The 19,681-nt window shown below is 36.3% G+C and overlaps 1 protein-coding gene across 2 annotated transcripts in view; it reads right to left on the reverse strand.

Annotated features, from left to right (window-relative positions):
• Positions 1 to 12,086: 12,086 nt before the first annotated feature.
• The window catches only part of VTA1 (vesicle trafficking 1), a 47,834-nt gene continuing 40,239 nt past the window's right edge, over positions 12,087 to 19,681 (reverse strand). Inside the window, exon 8 of one of the 2 annotated variants that reach the window (XM_023750185.1) lies at positions 12,087 to 14,297. In XM_023750185.1, the coding sequence (XP_023605953.1) occupies positions 14,152 to 14,297 (146 nt within the window). In that variant the 3' untranslated portion in view covers positions 12,087 to 14,151. The remainder of the gene's footprint in view (positions 14,298 to 19,681) is intronic. The other variant, XM_006084406.3, reaches the window with a different exon arrangement.

A 19,681-nucleotide genomic window follows, 5' to 3' on the forward strand; every position in this document is an offset into this window, starting at 1 on the left:
AGGTGGTAGAAGGTGTGAGAAAATGTTTAATTTTGGACCTGTTTAATGTGTGTAGCTTTAGAGTCATCCCAATAGAAATGGCAAGTAGAGTCTTGAGTACAAAGAAAAGAAAGGAGCTTAAGTAATGGAATTAGAAGACATCAGAAAAGAGATGGCTAAGTGAAGCTTGGCTGCCAGATGAGATAGAGTAGGGAGAGAGTTAGAAGAGCCCAGAGCACCGAGGTGAGGGACCCCTGGTTGAATGGCCGTAGAGGAGGACGCTGTCAAGAGTACCTGATTTACTTTCTGAAAATCCAAATGATGTACTTGTATGTATTGAGTACTTACAATATGTCAGGCACCAATCTAGGGCCTTGGGATACAGCAGTGAAGGGCATGAAGTCCTTGCCTTCGTGGAGTGAGAAGGCACCTATCTAACAGTAAATGATGAACAAAAGTCTGAACACTCTCTTTGTTCAGCAGGTATTGCTTCTGGAGGCCAGCAGAGTGCTAGCCTTCGCATCACAGGTCTTCTCCTCATAGGTCCTGTCAGAGATCTTAATGCCCCATATACGTTGCAGAAAATAGCCGCCAGACTAGACTGGGTGTTTCATCCTCAAAGGTCAATCAGGGGGCAGGTGAGGAAATGCATGGAGAGGAGTCGGGTTAGCGGTGCACAGTGAGGTTACAGTTTTCCTGATTCTCATCTATTCACAGTGTCAGGGGGCCAGAGAGTAGAGGGACCCGCACAGAGGAAAGGACTTTCACTAAGCAAGGCCGGCTAGTCCAGGAGTTTTTGACACCATGTTTCTACTCAGATAGAGCTTTTAGAAGTGCAGCAGACATTAACTTCTATCCTTACACATAAGGATGCTAAAAGAGGTGCATGAGTGGGGTGAGAGAAGAGCTCTCAGAACTTCCTGGGGAGCTGGGCTTTTTCTTTTTTTTTTTTTAATTCTCACCTGAGGATATTTTCCCATTGATTTTTAGAGAGAGTGGAAGAGAGAGGAAAAGACAGAGAGAAACATCGATGTGAGAGAAACACATCGATTGGTTTCCTCCTTCGGGAGCCCTGACCAGAGCCTGGGCCGGGGAGGAGACTATAACCAAGGTAAGTGCCCTTGACCGGAATCAAACCCAGGACCCTTTGATCCACAGGTCGATGCTCTATCCACTGAGCCAAACCAGCCAGGACTGGGCTTTTCTTTTTCAAACTACACAGGCCCCACTGAAGCTCCCCCTTCTGTCCCCAGGGAGCTCCCCCTACTGTCCCTTGGGCAGCCTGACAGCCTAGCACCACAGTCTGCCCTTCTTCATCTAGGTCTGAGAGGGGTGGGCACTGAATTTCTTTAGATACAACTGAAGTTTTAAAAATTCTTTATGTTGACCCATCTAAATTTAATTTTTTTCTACTGTGTACATATAAAGACATAGATAAGATGAAATACAAACTGGGAACATATTTGAAAATACGTATGAAAAGCAAAGAATTAACATCGCTATGCAAAGAGCATGTGCAAATTAATGTAATATAATATAATAAAACTAAATTTCCACAGAATGATTGGCAATGAACAGTAACATGGAATTCATAAGACATGAAAGCAAACAGCCCTCAAGAACTGAAAATAGCTTCACTAGTAATAAAAGAAATGTCAATTAAAAATAAAATATACTTCATTAGTCACGTTGCAAATGTAAAATATAAATAATCCTGGGAAATGGGCTTTATCACATGACCTTGTTGGGACTATGACTTGTTATATATAGTGGGAGCAGAGAGGCAATATATTTAAAAATGTTGTGCCGGGTACAAACAGTTGTGTTAAATGACACCTATTTTAACATGGAATATTTTCAGAATGTCTTGCAGAGTGTTTTCTAAAATGTAAAAAAAAAAAAGTAAAGTGATGCAATAATTCAGCTGAAAAACCATAAAAATTAAGATGTGCTCTATAGAGTTTTAAATTACTTTTTCACTAAAGCAAATGCATAATCTCTTACCTAAAAGTCAATCTCATACCTATGCATCTTTAGCAACAAAGAATATTCACTTTAAATGTCTGAAAATGCATTGAGTTTTATGAAGTATGAAAAGCAGGTATATCGACAAAATTAGACCTTGTAGAGTGGAAATCTGGCAACATGCTAGTTTTGGCATTGCATTTGGCATTGCATATGATAAGGTCTAGATATCATACTTACTAGTAGTTACACACTGTATGTTCTTGACCTAGCATGCCTGTCTTGCATTGCTTAAAGGAGCTAGCCCTGGGAAAGACTACGAGATTGTTTTATGCATTTTTTAAAAGCACATTGATCTATAATTTATAATTTTATAATGTTTTCCTTGGTAGTTTTAATTTGCACATATTTTTAAAAATATTTTTTTATTGATTTCAGAGAGGAAAGGAGAGGGAGAGAGAGATAGAAACATTAATGATGTGAGAGAACCATTGATTGGCTGCCTCCTGAATGCCCCCTACTGGGGGCTCAACCACTGAGCCATTCTGGCTATTTGCACATATTTAACAAGATTGCTTGAGACAAGAGGATGTGGATGTGTTGATAAGTGTGTCATAAGCTGTGCCTTACAGCAGACAGGTAACTCTGCTATTGACAAAGGCAGACTCACATTGGTTACTGAACCGTGTCCAGCATGGCCGGTGGTGAACCTGAGGGGGTGAAGGATTAGATAAAACAGACAAGAGAATATAGCTGGAGCTAAGTAGGACACTATTCTTGGATGGAGAGACAGTACCACAGCCTACAAGCCCAGTCTTTATTTTATAGTCAGATCCCACGAGGCAAAGCAAGGGCAGGGTCAAGATGTTTACAATGTTCTCGTGGGTTTCGAATCTACTTGATTACATGCACCTGAGAACTCTATCGAGCTTTGTTTTGCCAGCACTTGTTGCACCTCCCGCATCCCACATCACTCAGCCACCTGGGACCACAGGTTCGGACCATAAGGTCAAGCTTACAACGATAGCCTTTGCCTATAATTGTCCTGGGAGGGCTCTGCCCTACAAGCTGGGACCTGCACGTGGCTTTGCCACGAGAGGACCGTGCCCTCTCATTAGTCCGAGGCTTGAACCTGCCCAAACGCTGTAGCCGCTCTCCACAGGTTACTTCCATAGTGAAGAAACTTCTATTTTGGATTACAAAGAAGAATTTTTTTTTCTGATATGTTCCAAACAAAGAGAAAAGGATGCACTGATAAAGTTCTATAAGGCACTTCCCTAGAACTGTACAGACATGACCAATTTTAGTTAACCAGGTACTTCAAAATGTGCTACTTATGTTTAATAGGCAGGAGAATGGAAACTTTAAAACATATTTTTTGGAATTAACACGTTTTAACAAATTAGGAATTGATCCCAAGAATTTCAATAAAGGAATCACCAAAGACTCTCACCGTTGGTAACGGGAAAGCCGTCTCCTTTGGCATAGGTCCTCTTTACTGGGTTTCCTTTTCCTACAATTCCCTAGCATGATATTTTAGTAGCTGCTGGTTTCATTTGGAAGCTAATAAAGTAATACTGTTGATTAAGAGGATTAAAGTCACTCTTCCCTTGGCTCCCATTCCTGCATGAATGAGTTGCATATATGAATGTAATCCAGATACGGAAAAGGTAGAAGCCAGAAAAAATAAGAACCACTGAGAAAGAAAGTGAGGAGAAAAAGCCAAGCTTGAATGAGAACTGTATTTGTGACTTTGCTACAAAATTTGTTACTGGAACATTTGGACAATTGTCAAAAAAATATGTCAGATTAACCTTTGGGGCACCAATAGACATTGACTGGTGTCTATGCCAAACTACCTAAGGTTTTTCCTTTTAACTATAGCAACAGACACTACTAGGCCAGTTTTTTCAACCTATTTTCTGTGCATGAACACCTTTGGTGAAGTTTCCTAACGTAATATTTTTAAATGCATACAATAAATAGGGTACTAGTTTTCTATTTATTGCTGCATAACAAATTACCACAAACTTAGTGGCTTAAACCACACAGATTATTAGCTTACAGTTTGAAGGTCAGAAGTCTGACAGAGGTCTTACTGGGCCCGGATGAAGGTGTTGACAGGGCTCATTCCTTTCTGGAGGATGTAAGGGAGAATCTGTTTCCTTGTCTTTTCCAGTAGAGGCCACCCTTATATTCCTTGGCTCATGGCTCCCTTTTTCCAACTTCCAAGTTTGCAAAGGCTGATCAAGTCCCTTGCACATCCCCCTCTCTGCCCACACTGGGAAAGGTTCTGTGCTTTTAAGAAGGCATGTGATTAGATTGAACCCACCTGGATACCCAAGGTCATTCCCCACCCTGTGGTCCTTAACCTGAATCAAATGTGCCAAGCCCCTTTCGCCACGTAATATAATATACCCACAGGTTCTGGAGAAAAGGGCATGGGCGTCTTTGGGGGCCATTATTCTACCTAATTAGGATAATAGTTAAAAATAATTATGTGGAAAAAATTATGTGATTAAGAATATGTTTGTCTTTATTAACACAGTAATAATATCTAAAGCATCTTTAATAATGTCCATACATTCAAGATGGTATTGGGCATAAATGACTTTTCAATATATCAGTAATGACTGCAACAACTGTAATGAGGTATGAAAATATCTGTAATTTTTATTGGTGACAGAGTCACAGGACTTGCTATACAAATTGCTTTGTTGTTTACATTCACAATTGTAGGACATTATAAATTTTAGCAGATTAAAAGAGTAAAGACGTGTCTTTCTTTTCTTAGTCAAAATCACAGATCCTTCTTTGGCTTAAGAACCTCTTAATACCAAAAAAATCCTTTTATCTTCAAGCTTTGCTTTTTCAGAAAACCTTCTTGAATATTTCTAGCTCCTCTTGGCCTCTTTCCCAACTCTGATTTTTCATTCTTTCCATACCCAGCAACAGCCTAAACCCTTGGTCTTGTCTTTAATATATTTTTATTGATTTCAGAGAAGAAGGGAGAGAGAGAGATAGAAACATCAGAGAGAGAATCATTGATAGGCTGCCTTCTGCATGCCCCCTACTGGGGACCAAGCCAGAAACCCAGGCATGTGCCCTGACCTGGAATTCAATCAAACTGTGACCTCCTGGTTCATGGGTTGATGTTCAACCACTGAACCACACTGGCCGGACAACCCATGTTCTGTTCTCTCTCAATCATTTGACATTTTATCATACATTGTCTTGGGATGCTACATATCTTTTCCTGTGAATTTTCTTACCACTCTGAAAAGCTTGGAATCTTTGTAAGTAGAAATGATACACATCTTTTGTTTTGTTTTGTTTTGTTTTAAGGACTTTTAGGGTAATAAGGAGTGAATGTCTATGATGCGATTGACCAATTAACCAATCAATGATCCCCCTTGGAATTACATATACATTTTGGTAACATGGTAAATTTCAAGAAGGTGCTTGCTTAGCTGAGAGTCTTTTTGAACTAGGTCTCACAATAAGGTGTATTCCAAGAAAAGATTCTTGGTCTGAGAGTTGGAATTTTTTTCCTCCTTTTCTCTTCCAACAACCAGCTGTGAGATCCTGAGCAAGTAGCTGCATCTCTCCTGGGCTTCATTCTGTCCTTTGTAGAATGGAAGGATTGGATTAGATCATCTCTAAGGGTCCTTCCATCTTTAAGAGTTCATGAACCAAAGAGTTTATGTCACCTGCATCAGCATTAATAAAATTTTTAACACTTCATTAGGACTAAATTCAAGTTTCCAGGATTATTCAGCTTCACCAAGTAGTTAAGAAATTTAAATGTTCAAACACTGAGACTTTCCTGAGGAGGTAAATAGTGACCAAATCAAACACACTCCTCATAAGATTCATTCCTTCTTGTCAATAGTCCCATTATATATTTTCCTTTTATGCTTCCTTTTGATCTTATCCACCTTAGTCTACTGGAATAAGGGGCAACTCAACTGCCACCCTCTCAGTGAAATGTCCTGCTTCAGCTTCCCTAATTTGGAGAAAATAAATTACTAAGTTTCAGCAGCAATTCATGAGTATTTTCTTTTTGGCACTTAAAGCTATGCCTCCAATTATGTTTATTTATGCATGTCTAATCCCTAATTAGATTTGTGCAAATCTAATCCCTAATTAGATTTTAAGCTCCTGAGCAATAGAGAATTCTAATGAAACTGTGTGCCCTCAGGTTATTAGAATAGAAACTTATCTTCTGATTTTCTTTTCTTTTTGCTCCACATAATTCTAAAATTATTTTCAAGAGGATTACTATCTGATACATATATGGAGTGGGCAAAAGTAGGTTTACAGTTGTATGTGCAACAGTCTATTCTGTATTGTTATTAATTATTGTATTATTTATTTGTACTATTTCTCTTATTATTTTATACTCTTAATTATAATTTATCTTTTAGGTAATGATGTCTGGTAATTTAACCTACTTTTGCCCACCCTTGTATATATAAAAAATCATCAAAATGTGTACTCTAAATACATAAAATTTCTGGTATGTCAAATTATACTTCAATAAAATTTTAAAAAAGTTTTAACTAAAAAAAAAAAAAGGTGAGGGTAGACAGAGGAGTCAGATGGGAAAGTTTCTATCATTCTACCAACCAAAGTGTAAAAATTTGAGGATAAAAAAAAAATAGATAGCCCAGGTGTTGTGGCTCAGTGGTTGAACATTGACCCAGGAACCAGGAGGTCACTGGTTCGATTCCCAGTCAGGGCACATGCCCAGGTTTCGGGCTTGATCCCCAGTGGGGGCCGTGCAGGAGGCAGCCAATCAATGACTTCCTCTCTCATGGATGATTCTATCTCCCTACCTCTCTCCCTTCCTCTCTCTCTAAAAATCAATAAAAATATATTTTAAAAAAGATAGATAATAGCTGTGATGGACTGAATCAGTGAAAATATACCTCTACATAATAATATTCAAAAAAGAGAAAAAAATTGTTACCATTTGAGGTGGTACTAGAACTTCAACTTTGAAAATTGATAACTAAAGAGAAAGAATTAAGCATTTATTCTGCCTTGCCCTTTCAGAGTAACCAAATATTCCCATGTAATTAAAAAACAAAAACTCTCCTTTACAGAATAATGCTACTTAATAAATACAGAAGACAGAACTAAAAATATAATTTTACAAATCCAATTAAGTATTATCTCGGACAGAACATATCAATTGGTGTTTTTGCTTTTTAAAAATCAAACATTAGTTTAATGGTTGACAGGAAGCTGGATTTTTAATAATGCCAAAGTAAAGCTTTAGCTACAGAAGGGAAACATAACTGAGCAAAGGAGGAAGCAGAATGTGTTTATCCTGTTTCATTGGTCACCATTAGCATCATTAAGGCTGGGTCAACCAGATTTAAAATTACTGACATGACGAAACATAACAGCACATAATGGCAATCAACATGACCTGTGCTATATGATAATTCTAACATGCTAAATACCTTTTCATGTAACTTCTTCACAAGAAATACTGCGGATAAAAAAGATCCCCAAATCCAAAGAAACAACCAGATATCTAGGTTGCATATCTAGAGATACAAAACTGGTCTAGTCTCTTAAACAGTGGGTGTCAGTTAAAAAAAAAAAAAGACTGGGCTTGATTATAAAATAGACTTAACAGACATAACCAGATGAAATGTGAGGATGAATCAGTTATAATGGTCATTTGAGCATCAATTCAGGAAATCTGAATATGTTCTGGGTATTAGATGAGATGAAGATTTACTAAAAAGGAAAGTGGAGATTCATTGCCTCAAAAAAAACCTACACAGGTTATAAAACAGTATATAAAGTATGATCTCATTCAGGTTAAAATGCACATAAACACACAGAAAGCATATGTATTACAGTGTTACTGCTGATTTTGCTATGGTTGAAATATAATTTTTTACTTTATTTTTATTTGTCTAAATTTTCTCATTTTCCACAATGAAGATAATTGTTTCTGCAATAATAAAAGGTTATTTTTAAAAATGAATCACAATACAGTTGTGGGCAAAAGTAGGCTTACAGTTGCATTGTGACATTCTTTTGAGTTAATAAAGCTATTGTAATAATCAGAACCTGCATGTCTTTTTCAATACAAACAACTGCAAACCTACTTTTGCCCACCATTGTTTATCATATGCACACACAAACCCCTATTTAACAAGATTCTCTATGTTATTCTACTGCAATACTGGGATTTTAAAAATAAATGGTACCAATAAACAATGAACTAATCTGCTAATCAAGCAGCTTGGAAAAAAGTCCAAGTTACTATAGCAAAACCTCTCAGGCTAATTGATTTTGAAAATATTTAAAATAACAGGGGATATTTATAAGTAGTATCTCAAATGTATTTAAGAGAATCAATAAGTATATCTACTCATTAAATGTATCTACTCATATTTAAATAACTAAAGGCATGCATGGGCTTTTGAAAATTATTATTATTCCCAGTATTTATCGCCTTTAAATTCAGCATCACAAAAGGCAGATCTGTTGTTTTCAATCCCCACACCTGTAGAAATAAGCTCTCCATTTATGAGAAAAACAGTCCGTAGATTATTTTTATATCATCCTATATAGAAGTCATTCCAAAAAAAAAAAAGAAGGAAAGAAAAAAAAGGAAGGAAGGAAAGAAAGAAGGAAGGAAGGAAAAAAGAAAGGGAGGAAAAGGAAACCACTGCACAAAGGAAAAAAATAGATTAGTTTTATTCAGGGTCATAAGAATCATTTTTAAGGGTTCAGTACACTAGTCACATTTTAATTGAGGAAATTCATAATAAACATTATTATTATATTTATGTTGAAGTCCACATCGTAATCTGTTTCCTGAAAGATGAAAGCTGCCCAATATCTTAAAAGAAAATGTTTAAAATAAATATTGTATGTTTAAAATAAAAATAGTAATGTTACTTAAAATAAAAAGAAAAAAAAAAACCCAGGCTTGTCTGGGAAACTCAGGACTTCCTAGTGATGTGTTTCACTCTCTCCAAGATGATATTAATCTATTGCATCAGCTATCCAAGTCCTGCTTTCTCTCTGGGCTTGCAGTCCATTTGCTGTCAGGCCATAGGCTCCAGTGTATGTGCTCATGCCCTGTATTCACTGCGTACCACCCAGTTATTGGAACACAGAGCCCAGATAATAGAAAAATCCAGCTGTTACACCTGTTAATAATAGGAATTATGACATTGATTGTGACTAGTGACCTTGATAATGTGAAGTTAACTTAAAACATCTCACTGTACTCATAACAATTTAACTGATGATTTACCTACATAGATGATACTTATTGTATAAAACTAGAGGTCTGGTGCAGGAAACTCATGCACTCGGGGCGGGGATGGGGGGGTCCCTCAGCCCAGCCTGTGCCCTCTTGCAGTCCGGAGCCCTTGGGGGATGTTCAAGTGATGACTTAGGCCCGCTTCCTGTGGGCCAGCCATGAGCCTGGCTTCTGGCTGAGCAGTGCTCCCCCTGTGGGTGCACACTGACCATCAGGGGACAGCTCCTGCGTTGAGCGTCTGCCCCCTGGTGGTCAGTGCACCAGTCATAGCAACCAGTCATTCCACAGTTTTGGTCAATTTGCATATTAACCTTTTATTATATAGGATAGGTAATGTGGGTTTAGAAACTTTTAGTATTATCTGTGCAGCCTCAGGCAAATTTATTACTCTGTGGTTGCCTCATTTGTAAAACAGAAACAATGAGGCAAACAAAACCCACCTCTCAGGAATATTGGCAGGATTATATGAATGTGCATAAAATACTTAGAATAGTGCCTGGCATTTAGTAAGCACTCAATGATAGCTATTATATTACTACAAGAGGCCCGATGCACGAAATTCGTGCAAGGGGCTCAGCCCTCCCAACCACGGTGGCTTGCCTTGGCCCTCGCAGCCCCGGCTTCCTCTGGAAGGTCATTCAGCTGTTTGGTATAGTTAGCATATTACGCTTTTATTATTATAGATTATTAAAGTATTGCTTACTTGGAATTAGTCCTACTTAAGTATACTCCAATGAATGAGCTTTCCATCTCAACATTCCATGTAGACATCAGATTACAACCAACCAGATAAGCATATCTCCAATGAGGAGTGTCTTTGTATTTTGTGATCTCTTTTAAGCACAGAACTTTTCTACTGGTAGTTTATGGTCCAAACTAGATGACCTGATCCAGTTGTATTGGTTCATAATACGAGTAAAGTTTTTTAAAAAGGGGGACATGGGTAGAGAGAGGAAGCTGTGCAGATAAGCAAAACCCTCATTCCTACTGTTGTTCATTTAGAGTTCAAGATATTTGTGACAAAGCTGCAGAGTGTAAATTTCTTTAGAAAGAACAGCATATAACCTACCACATATGTAGTGACCTCAAATTTCTAGAAGTACAAACCATATATAGATCAATTCTATGATCACCTGAGGATGTTAATTTTCAAGAACTGTAACTGGGGTCTTTTTCTTGGTGTAATCTTGAAGCCTGCAAACTTCGTTGGCCATGCTAACCATGGGAACTGTGGTTGGCTCTAGGTCAGTTCAGCAGTGATTTAGTGAGATGTCTGTGACAATCACTGTAGATGGAACTTATCTTATTTTTTCTTCCCCCTCTGTGTGCACTGACAAAACAATGTTATCAAATAGTTTTACTTGGGATGGTCACAAGAACTTGGGAATATTGTACTCAGCCTAAACGTCAGTAGAATTTAGCAACTTTTCCCAGTTCAACTAATGACTGCTCATTCCTGCCAGGTGTTCAGGTTAAAACTTGGTCCTCAAGCTTCTCTCCTCCGAAGCTCATTTCTCAGATCCAGTTTATCAGAAATATTGTGGTTCTACTTAAAAAAAAAATATCCAGAAACCAATTACAGCTTATTACCTCCACTGCTACTCGTGACCTAAGCCATCAGAATATCTCAACTGTAATTACAGCACTACTCTTAACTGGGCTCCCACAGTAGTCAATATGATGCTCTTAAAAGTTGTCACATCAGATACTCTTCTGTTCAAAACCTCTTAGTAGCTTCCATCTTGCTGAAAGTAAAAGCATATGGTCCTAAGCCTTCTAGCAAGTTCACAAGTCTTCCCACTTATACCCTCTGACCCCTTCTCTTGTCTACTTCTCTCTGCCAAGAACATCTTTGTCCTTCTTTCCTTCAAATGCCCTTCACAAATCTCAGAGGGAAAGCTGGGGTGGAGAGATTAACCAAATAATCTATATGCATAACCCATGGACACAGACAATAGTGTGGTGAAGGCCTGGGGAGTGTATGGGGGTGGAGGGGGTTAGTGGGATTAAAAAAAGGGACATCTGTAATACTTTCAACAATAAAGATAAATTTTAAAAGAAAAACGAAAATAAAATGTCCTTCAGTGAGCCTATCCTATGTAAATATGTACACCTATACACACCTAAGTGTTTCCTATCCTATATTCTAGTTTTCTCCATAGCATTTATCACCAATACAGTTCCTAGGTGATGCTGATGCTGGGGGTCCAGGGCCCACATTTTGAGGATCAGTTTCAGGGGAATCTGTCTTCTCTCAGACTCTCAATGTTTCTGATTTGGGTAGTGCTCAATTTTAGGGACTGCCAGACTACCTGAAGTGTTTTTTTTTTTTAATTTTTTATTGTTGAAAGTATTACATAGGTCCTCCTTTTTTCCCCATTAACCTCTTTCAGCCCGCTCGCATCCTCCCCAACCCCTCACCACCCCATTGTCCAAGTCCATGGGTTATGCATATATGCATCGTAGTTCATTGGTTGATCTCTTCTGTTTCTTAAAACTCAAAAAGGTAGGCCCCACCCTTAGAGTTTCTGATAGGGTGGGACTGGGGGCAGGTAGGAACTGAGATTTGCATTTCTAACAATTACCCTTTGAAAACCACTGGTTGAATACATGATATACTTTTTATTTAATTTGTTACCTCTCATTAAAATATAAAGTCTATGAGGCAGTTTTTTGTTCCTCTTGTTTTCAGCAATTTCTTCATGCAAAAGATAACTATCAGGTACAAAGTAGCTGCTCAATAAATACACGTTGAATGACTAACTGGAAATTTCCATCCTAGTGTTACATTAGTAAATTTCTAACTTCGTCTTAGATTTTATAGGAAGAAGTACAAAGTTAAAAAATCTTTATAATTTAATCCCCATACAAGAAAGCATTTTTAGGCAATAGGCCACAGAGACAACTGGGATCTCCTGAAATTCAGGAAATAAATTATTATTGACAATTTCTATTACTTAATATAACATTAATGTTAACAACAATGAACATGTGTAGACTGCTACTACGTGCGGACTACCTGATGTATACTCTCTCATTCAGCTCTCCTAACAAACTCTGAGGTGCCTGGTGGTGTTGCTTCCATCTTACAGATAAGGGCTGTCAGACCACGGCCCACTTATCAGGAGGCCCCAGGGTTCCCACACTGTCTTCTTCCCTCCTTCTTCTCCCAACTGGGAACAACAAAATAGAGTGTGAAATAAGAGGTGACAGTTTTTTTCTTTTCTTGTGTCCATACATGTTAAGATTTGAATTAAAATTTTTACCTCTTTTAAGCACTAATAATCATTATAGCCACTTTTCTACTGCAATAAAGTTCTAAAAAAGTATATCAGAGCACGGGATTTCTAGATATCAATGTTGAATCCTACAAACTGCTGCAGGACTTTATTTGTGAAAGATATGAACATTAATCATGAGGCATGTTATTTGGGGCTTGTTTTTTCAATAATTTAGAACAGTTTATTCTGTCTGAATACTCATTCTACCAAACCTATACCACAGCATTACAATGATGCAAAGAAAAACTGAAAGACACAAATGATTAGGAGTTAATAATTCATTTTCTTTCAGATAGACTATGAGATCAGGAGTCAGCAAACTTTATCTTAGGGGGCCAAATAGTAAATATTTTAGACTTGTAGGAAATACAATTCTGCAGTCGTGGAGAGCAACCACAGATAAAACAAATGAATGGGTACGGTTTTGATTCCATAAAACTTTATTTGAACAACAGGTGGCCAAGCCATGGACCATAGTTTGCTGACCCATATGTTAAAGTATTTCAATCTGAGTGGAATAAATGGACCAGATACGTTACAGGTAAGTTTACCAAATTTATCTCTCTCTTTTAAAGAAAATTGTCTTACTACAGAAATATCATATTCCTGTAACTAAAAATAATGACTTAAAAATGACAATTCTAGCATGCAAATTAAAACAGACATTTGGCTCTGTAGTAAACTGAACTAGTGAAAAGAATTCTTGCATTTATTTCTTACACAGCACAAATGCAGGTGACACATTAAATCCAAAATTCCCCATAAAACTTATAAACGTAACAACTGAAAATCTAATTTCTTATAAACTTCTGCATCATTCATAGCTATACACTCTAGAGAACCATTCCATAGCAGCAGAGGAGAATCCTAACTTAAAGCACCAGGTTTCCAGGCATTACTAAAACTGTTTTTTCATTCTCTAATACATGCAGTCAAGCTGCCTATGGAGCAAATACCAATTCACCTTAAGCTTCAATGGATAAGGAAAAGCAGTTGGGAAACCAACATCCTTCTTAAGTCTAAAAGTGATTCTACCTCCTTATCTTACTTCTTTTCCATGAAAATTTAAACTTTTAATGTAGTTATAACATGAATATAAATTGAATTTTGAACATAATCTCTTTCAGATTAATATAACAGTTTAGGATGTTCGTATCTGTTTTATAAGTTTTGATGAAAACAAAAAGCATGATTTCTAATCTGGAATGTTCTGGCCATCTTTATTAAAATTAAAATTTTATAGCAAAGTACTATGCTCTGTTTGTTCAAATTAGAAATTAAAATATTCTTTAAATCATGTAAATTAAGGTACAAAGCTTATTCCCAATAATTTTTTTAGAACTGTATTTTCATTTTTTGATGCAGAGTTCAATGGGCATTTTTAGGATCTTGCTAACATCAGCCCGATACACTGAGATTACTGGATCCACTAAATGGGCAATAAAAACTGGTTGAGGCCGCTGACGAATGCTTCAACAGGATCTGATACACAGACACAGATTTCATTGTTATAGTCAATGGAACTGAAGTCTTCCTTAAAACTGTGCTCCTGATAGGCGGAAGATAGAGACTAATGGACTGTTAGTTCTTTAAGCCAAAAATGCATGGATCTGCCATACAAAGGCTTTATTCTCTGCCTGTAGTCAGTAACTTGAGGGCCTTCTGCAGATTCTGCACAGCAGTGCTGACATCTTCGTATTGCAAAGCACTGCCAGCATATTTGCAGTATTTCTGAGCTCTAGCAAAGTCCTCGGGTGTTAGACAGATATCTCCTAGAAGAAAAGAATAATTAAGATATTTATAAGAATATAAAAAGTGTTCTGTTCAGGCTAGGAAACAAATTCAAAATTAGAGAAAATATAGAAGGATTTTTTCAATCCCAGTTGTTTTTAAATAAATTTTCTCATGCTATTATTTTTTTATTACTAATATAAAGCACATATATACCAATACATAATAACTTACTTGAGCAAGATTTTCCTTTCAGAAATAATAAACTAGAATTCTTTATATTTTGGAAAATTAATTATAAAAAATTATACTCTGTGAAACAAGGGTAGCAGGTTTGGTGATTATGCTAGAATCACTCTGCCTCTCTTTTCATGGAACAATACACACAGACTAAACCATTCAACCCTCATTTGAACTGGAAATCTAACCCTCAATTTAAAGAGACAGGAATAACAAACTTTATGTGAAAATTTTACATAAGTTGTTTAACTTTCCTTTAAATATAAACAAAAATTTATCTTTTTGTGCCACCCATACAAAAACCTCTAAGGTTTAACATAAGTTTTATATAATTAAACTACACAACTTAGCATGTAAACCACCCTTACAATTTATTTCTCCAAAATGTATTTTCTCAGCAAGTTTTCCACTTACATGTGTGATTGATATGTGTAGAGCCCAACCTAATAATTTGGGTAAACTAACCATACTAAAAACATTTCATTCAATCTAGGATTTGAATATACCTGAATATATATTTCTAAAGATAAAATTAAATACTTTGTCTTTTGAAATAAATACCCTTTTCCTTAGAAATGTTATGAGGATTCTAGGAGAACTGATCAGAAGGCTAGGGGCAGACTATAATAAACATAATATATTTTGTTACCCACTAAACCTAAATAATTATTATCCTGCAGTTCCTTAGATAATTTGGTCAGGCATGCCTCAGTTTTTTGCTTGAAAATACCTACCAGATTCTTTAATGGTTTTTCAACATATATTAAGAGGCTCTAGTAACTGAGATATGCATACTTTCTAGGTAAGTGAGACACCTTTAAAAATTAAGTTTACTATAACTCTGCTCATTCTGTGTTTTAATATTCTATACTCCTATCTCAGGGCAATCTTTAAAAATATAAGGCATCCGCCCAGAATTTACTGGGTTTGCTGGAAGAAAGCCCTAATGCTCAGGACTAATCTTATTTTTACAGCATTAGCTTTAGCACTGTTTTGCTGACATATCACTTATTTATTAATCAGATAAAATGTGTATAGTGGCAAGAATTCAGTTACTATTTTAGGTTTATAAACTAATCTTATCCACCAATGATAAAACTATTTTAAAACAGAAAGTATTTACTTTTCTTATAAAATAAATATTTCAATATTTATAAAATATGAATGAAAGTATTTTAACAAAAATATAATTATATATATGAAATAAATATAATAGATATGTATGAAAAATTTGTAACTCAAAAAATAACTAGATAATAACCAACTTATGATTTAGATACAAAATATAAGTTATAGACTTAGACAGACATGTAATTTATTTTCAACAATCAGAAGTATAAATAACTTATTAAGCCATTTCAAATAGTTACTTCTGGTATTTCGTAACAGTTTAGGCTTTCCCATATTTTAAAAAAATAATATGTAAGTCATTAAATAAAACATTTTAATTAAAATTTTAAATAAAAATAAAATCTGTCTCTTAATTATGACTCTTCTAAATTAGCATTTAAAACCTAAATAGAGGAAGTGGAAAAGACATAGGAAGGAAAAACAGTTCAATTTCATTTTATTTGATTTTATGTGAAAAATAGTAAATACTGCTTAATGTACCAAAATAAAAGTTGTCTTTTCCTAATATTAAAATTTGCCAGAGCCCATAATCAGAACCAGACAGAGAAAATATTGTGGCCCTAAAAGTTGTTTAGAGGATTAGAGAGGTTGTTTAACATAATATCTCTTTTCTGAAATATGTGCTTTTAGGTTCCCGATGGCTTCAGACAAGACTGTCTGAACCACAGACCTGATTCTCCTTCACAGGGCAGGACAAGAACAGACACAGAAGACAGCTAGAGCTATCCATCAAGTTCCCTATTAGAGTGGAAAGAGAGCCTCGGTCAGCACAGAATCAAAGGCAACATTATTTGGTATAAAGAGAAGTCCCGGCATGCTCAGTTGGCATAAGCATCCATTTCCAAGGCTGAATTATCAAGTTTCCAAGGAATAAAACTTAATTGTAAATATTTCCAAAATGAGTCTTTAGGGATTCTTTCCTATTTAACCAGGTAGTTCTAGAAATTCATGTCAAGAACCCTGGATAATTTATTTGATCCTAATATACTCTATTATTCCCTGACTCAATGGATGCACAGGCAGAACCGGAGGGGAACCCTCTGACCTGCAGTAAATCTTGGAGGTAACTGTAAAGCATAGTACTGTGCTACCTTCTATCCAGGCACTGCCAAAACATGCCACTTATTAATGGCAACAACAGTAGCAATTATTAAAGGTAGAGGTTTGTTACATCAGGTACTATGCAAATGCCTTTTAGATATTCTATTCTCAAAAAAATTTATAAGTTGTTATTCATATTCTAATACTATATATAGAGAGGTACACAAAGTAAAAAAGTAAATACTGTGCCTCAAATACCCTTTCCAATTCCATTCTCCTCTCCAGAGATAGCCAAAAATTCATTACAAAAACATTTAAAATATAATAATACTAATGCACACATATTATGTGTGTATTAAAAGGCAATAAGTACTAGACACTAAAGAGAAAAATTTAACAGGAAGGGGGTATTAAAAGTATTAGAAGTGATAGTGATAGATATGGTGGTTATGAAACCGTTATTTATTTTTTTGAATTCTCTAGGCTTTTCCTATGCATTTAAACACATATGTACACATAGGAGGATATAGTTTTGTTTTAAACTTTTTTTTTTGTTTCCTAAACAGGGCCTTACTATATAATGTTCTGCAACTTGAATTCTTACTTACTGTGTCTAGATCTTTTCACATGAGAGTTATCACATTCTTATTTTTTTTTCCATCACCATTTATCCTCTCTATGCACTCTTCCACCTCCACCCACCCCCTCCCCGCAATCAACCACACAGTTGTCCATGTCCTTGACTTCTCTTTTTTTTTGCTCAACTCCTCCACACTCCATCCTTCCCTCCCCATTAGAGCTGTCTGCCTGCTCTCTATGAGTCCATCACTATTTTGCTTGGTAGTTCAGTTTTCTTGTGAAATTCCACATATTTAGTGAAATCATATGTTACTTTTCTTTCTCTGACTGGCTTATTTCACAGCATAATGTTCTCCAAGACCATCCATGCTGTCAGAAAGGGTAAAAGTTTCTTCCTTTTTTACGGCATAGTAGTATTCCATTATGTAAATGTACCACGGCTTTTTTACCCACTCATCTACTGATGGACACTTGGGTGTGCACGTATTAAAAAAAAGAATGTGACTGATGATGTGATCCCAAGCACATCCTTTTTTCATACGTGCACAGTATTCGTTAGTATAGAATAGATCATAAATGACTACTTTTCCATTAATAAGCATTTCAGATTATTTTCTGTTACTATAAATGATGCTGACATAAATATTTCTGTAAATACATTTTATGCTCACATCTAAGTATATTTTAAAAATAGATTCTTAAAAGTATAATAGCTAGGTCAAAAAATTATATTTGCCATTCTGATACTGACATAATGCTAATGAGAAAAGCTTTACCAATTTATAGTTCCACCAACAGCACATAAAAGTCATTCTCTGTTTTCAATAACATTATAGCTTATTAATCTTTAAAATACTTTTGCATCTATTTAAATGTATAGTCACCAACACAGTCTTCAGTGCTTGGAGACACCATTACCTTCAGTAGAGAGTGCACCGTGCTCCAACCTCTCATGTCCCCTAACTTTCATTAAATTCTGAACCAACTATAAATAAATCTTTTTGCTGTCATACTAGTAAACCAAATGAATGCAGAGTTAGAGGAACACAATGTAATCAATTCATGTTATGTTCATGATACCAGCATGGTAGATGTGTCACCCCCTCCCATCGCCCTTCTAAATAAAGCTCTTCTAGTTCCACAACTTAGAGGCAGGTAGCTTAATGGCCAGTTTCCATTCACACTAGGAGAATCGAAAAATCATTTGGGAAACAGACCTGCAGACATAGTATCAGGGGAAACACAAACTCAAACTCAGTAATAAAATTAACAATAGTAGAGCAAGGTTTTCATTCTAAATAAAGAGGACTAAATCCCATCAGACATATGACAATAACTGAATGAGAAAGACCAAAAGAAAGTGATAAATTTCAGAGGGAAGGTGCATATATGTATAACCCATGGACAGACAATGATGTGGTGAAGGCCTGGGGAGGGGTGGAAGCTCAGTGGAGGGAGTCAGTGAGGGAAAAAAAAAGGGACATCTATAATACTTTCAACAATGATAAATTATAAATACATAAATAAATAAAAATAAATTATAATAAAACAAAACAAAAACACCACCATGGACTGGGGGGAAATAACAGAAATGCATAAGTAGCAAAGATTAAAATCAACAAACAGTGAAGGCATGTGCCGGGGGGTAGGGGAGGCCGGGGGAAGGTCAATGGGGAAAAAAAGGAGACATATGTACTACTATTTGTAATACTTTAAACAATAAAATTTAAAAAATCAACAAATAAATCACCTAGCCCCGTGGTCGGCAAACTTCGGCTCGCTAGCCACATGTGGCTCTTTGGCCCCTTGAGTGTGGCTCTTCCTAAGCCTTAGGAGTACCCTAATTAAATTAATAACAATGTACCTACCTATATAGTTTAAGTTTAAAAAATTTGGCTCTCAAAAGAAATTTCAATCGTTGTACTGTTGATATTTGGCTCTGTTGACTAATGAGTTTGCTAACCACTGAGCTAGACTATGAAACAACCAATCAAAATAATTATCCTCAGAGATTTTTATTTTAAATTAGTTTTTCATCCTAGATAATCTGATCACTCAGTACAGATGAGAAATATCATAATCATAACACATGGCAATCTTTTTTAAAAAAAATGTTTAATCTTGCCTGAGGATATGTTTTTATTGACTTTTAGAGAGAGAAGAAGGGAGAGGGAGGGAGGGAAGTAGGGAGGGAGGGAGGGAGGGAGGGGGAGAGGGGGAGAGGGGGAGAGAGCAAGAGAGAGAGAGAGAGAGAGAGAGAGAGAGAGAGAGAGAGAGAGAGACATCGATGTGAGAGAAACACTGATGGGATGTCTCGCATACCTGCCCAGACCTGGGATCAAACCTGTAACCACGTATGTGCCCTGACCAGAAATCGAACCCACGACCTTTTGGTGTACAGGATGATGCTCCAACCAAGCCATTGGGCCAGGGC

The sequence above is a fragment of the Myotis lucifugus genome, unplaced genomic scaffold (genome assembly GCF_000147115.1).
Source record: "Myotis lucifugus unplaced genomic scaffold, Myoluc2.0 scaffold_11, whole genome shotgun sequence".
In the NCBI taxonomy this organism is placed as follows: Eukaryota; Metazoa; Chordata; class Mammalia; order Chiroptera; family Vespertilionidae; genus Myotis; species Myotis lucifugus.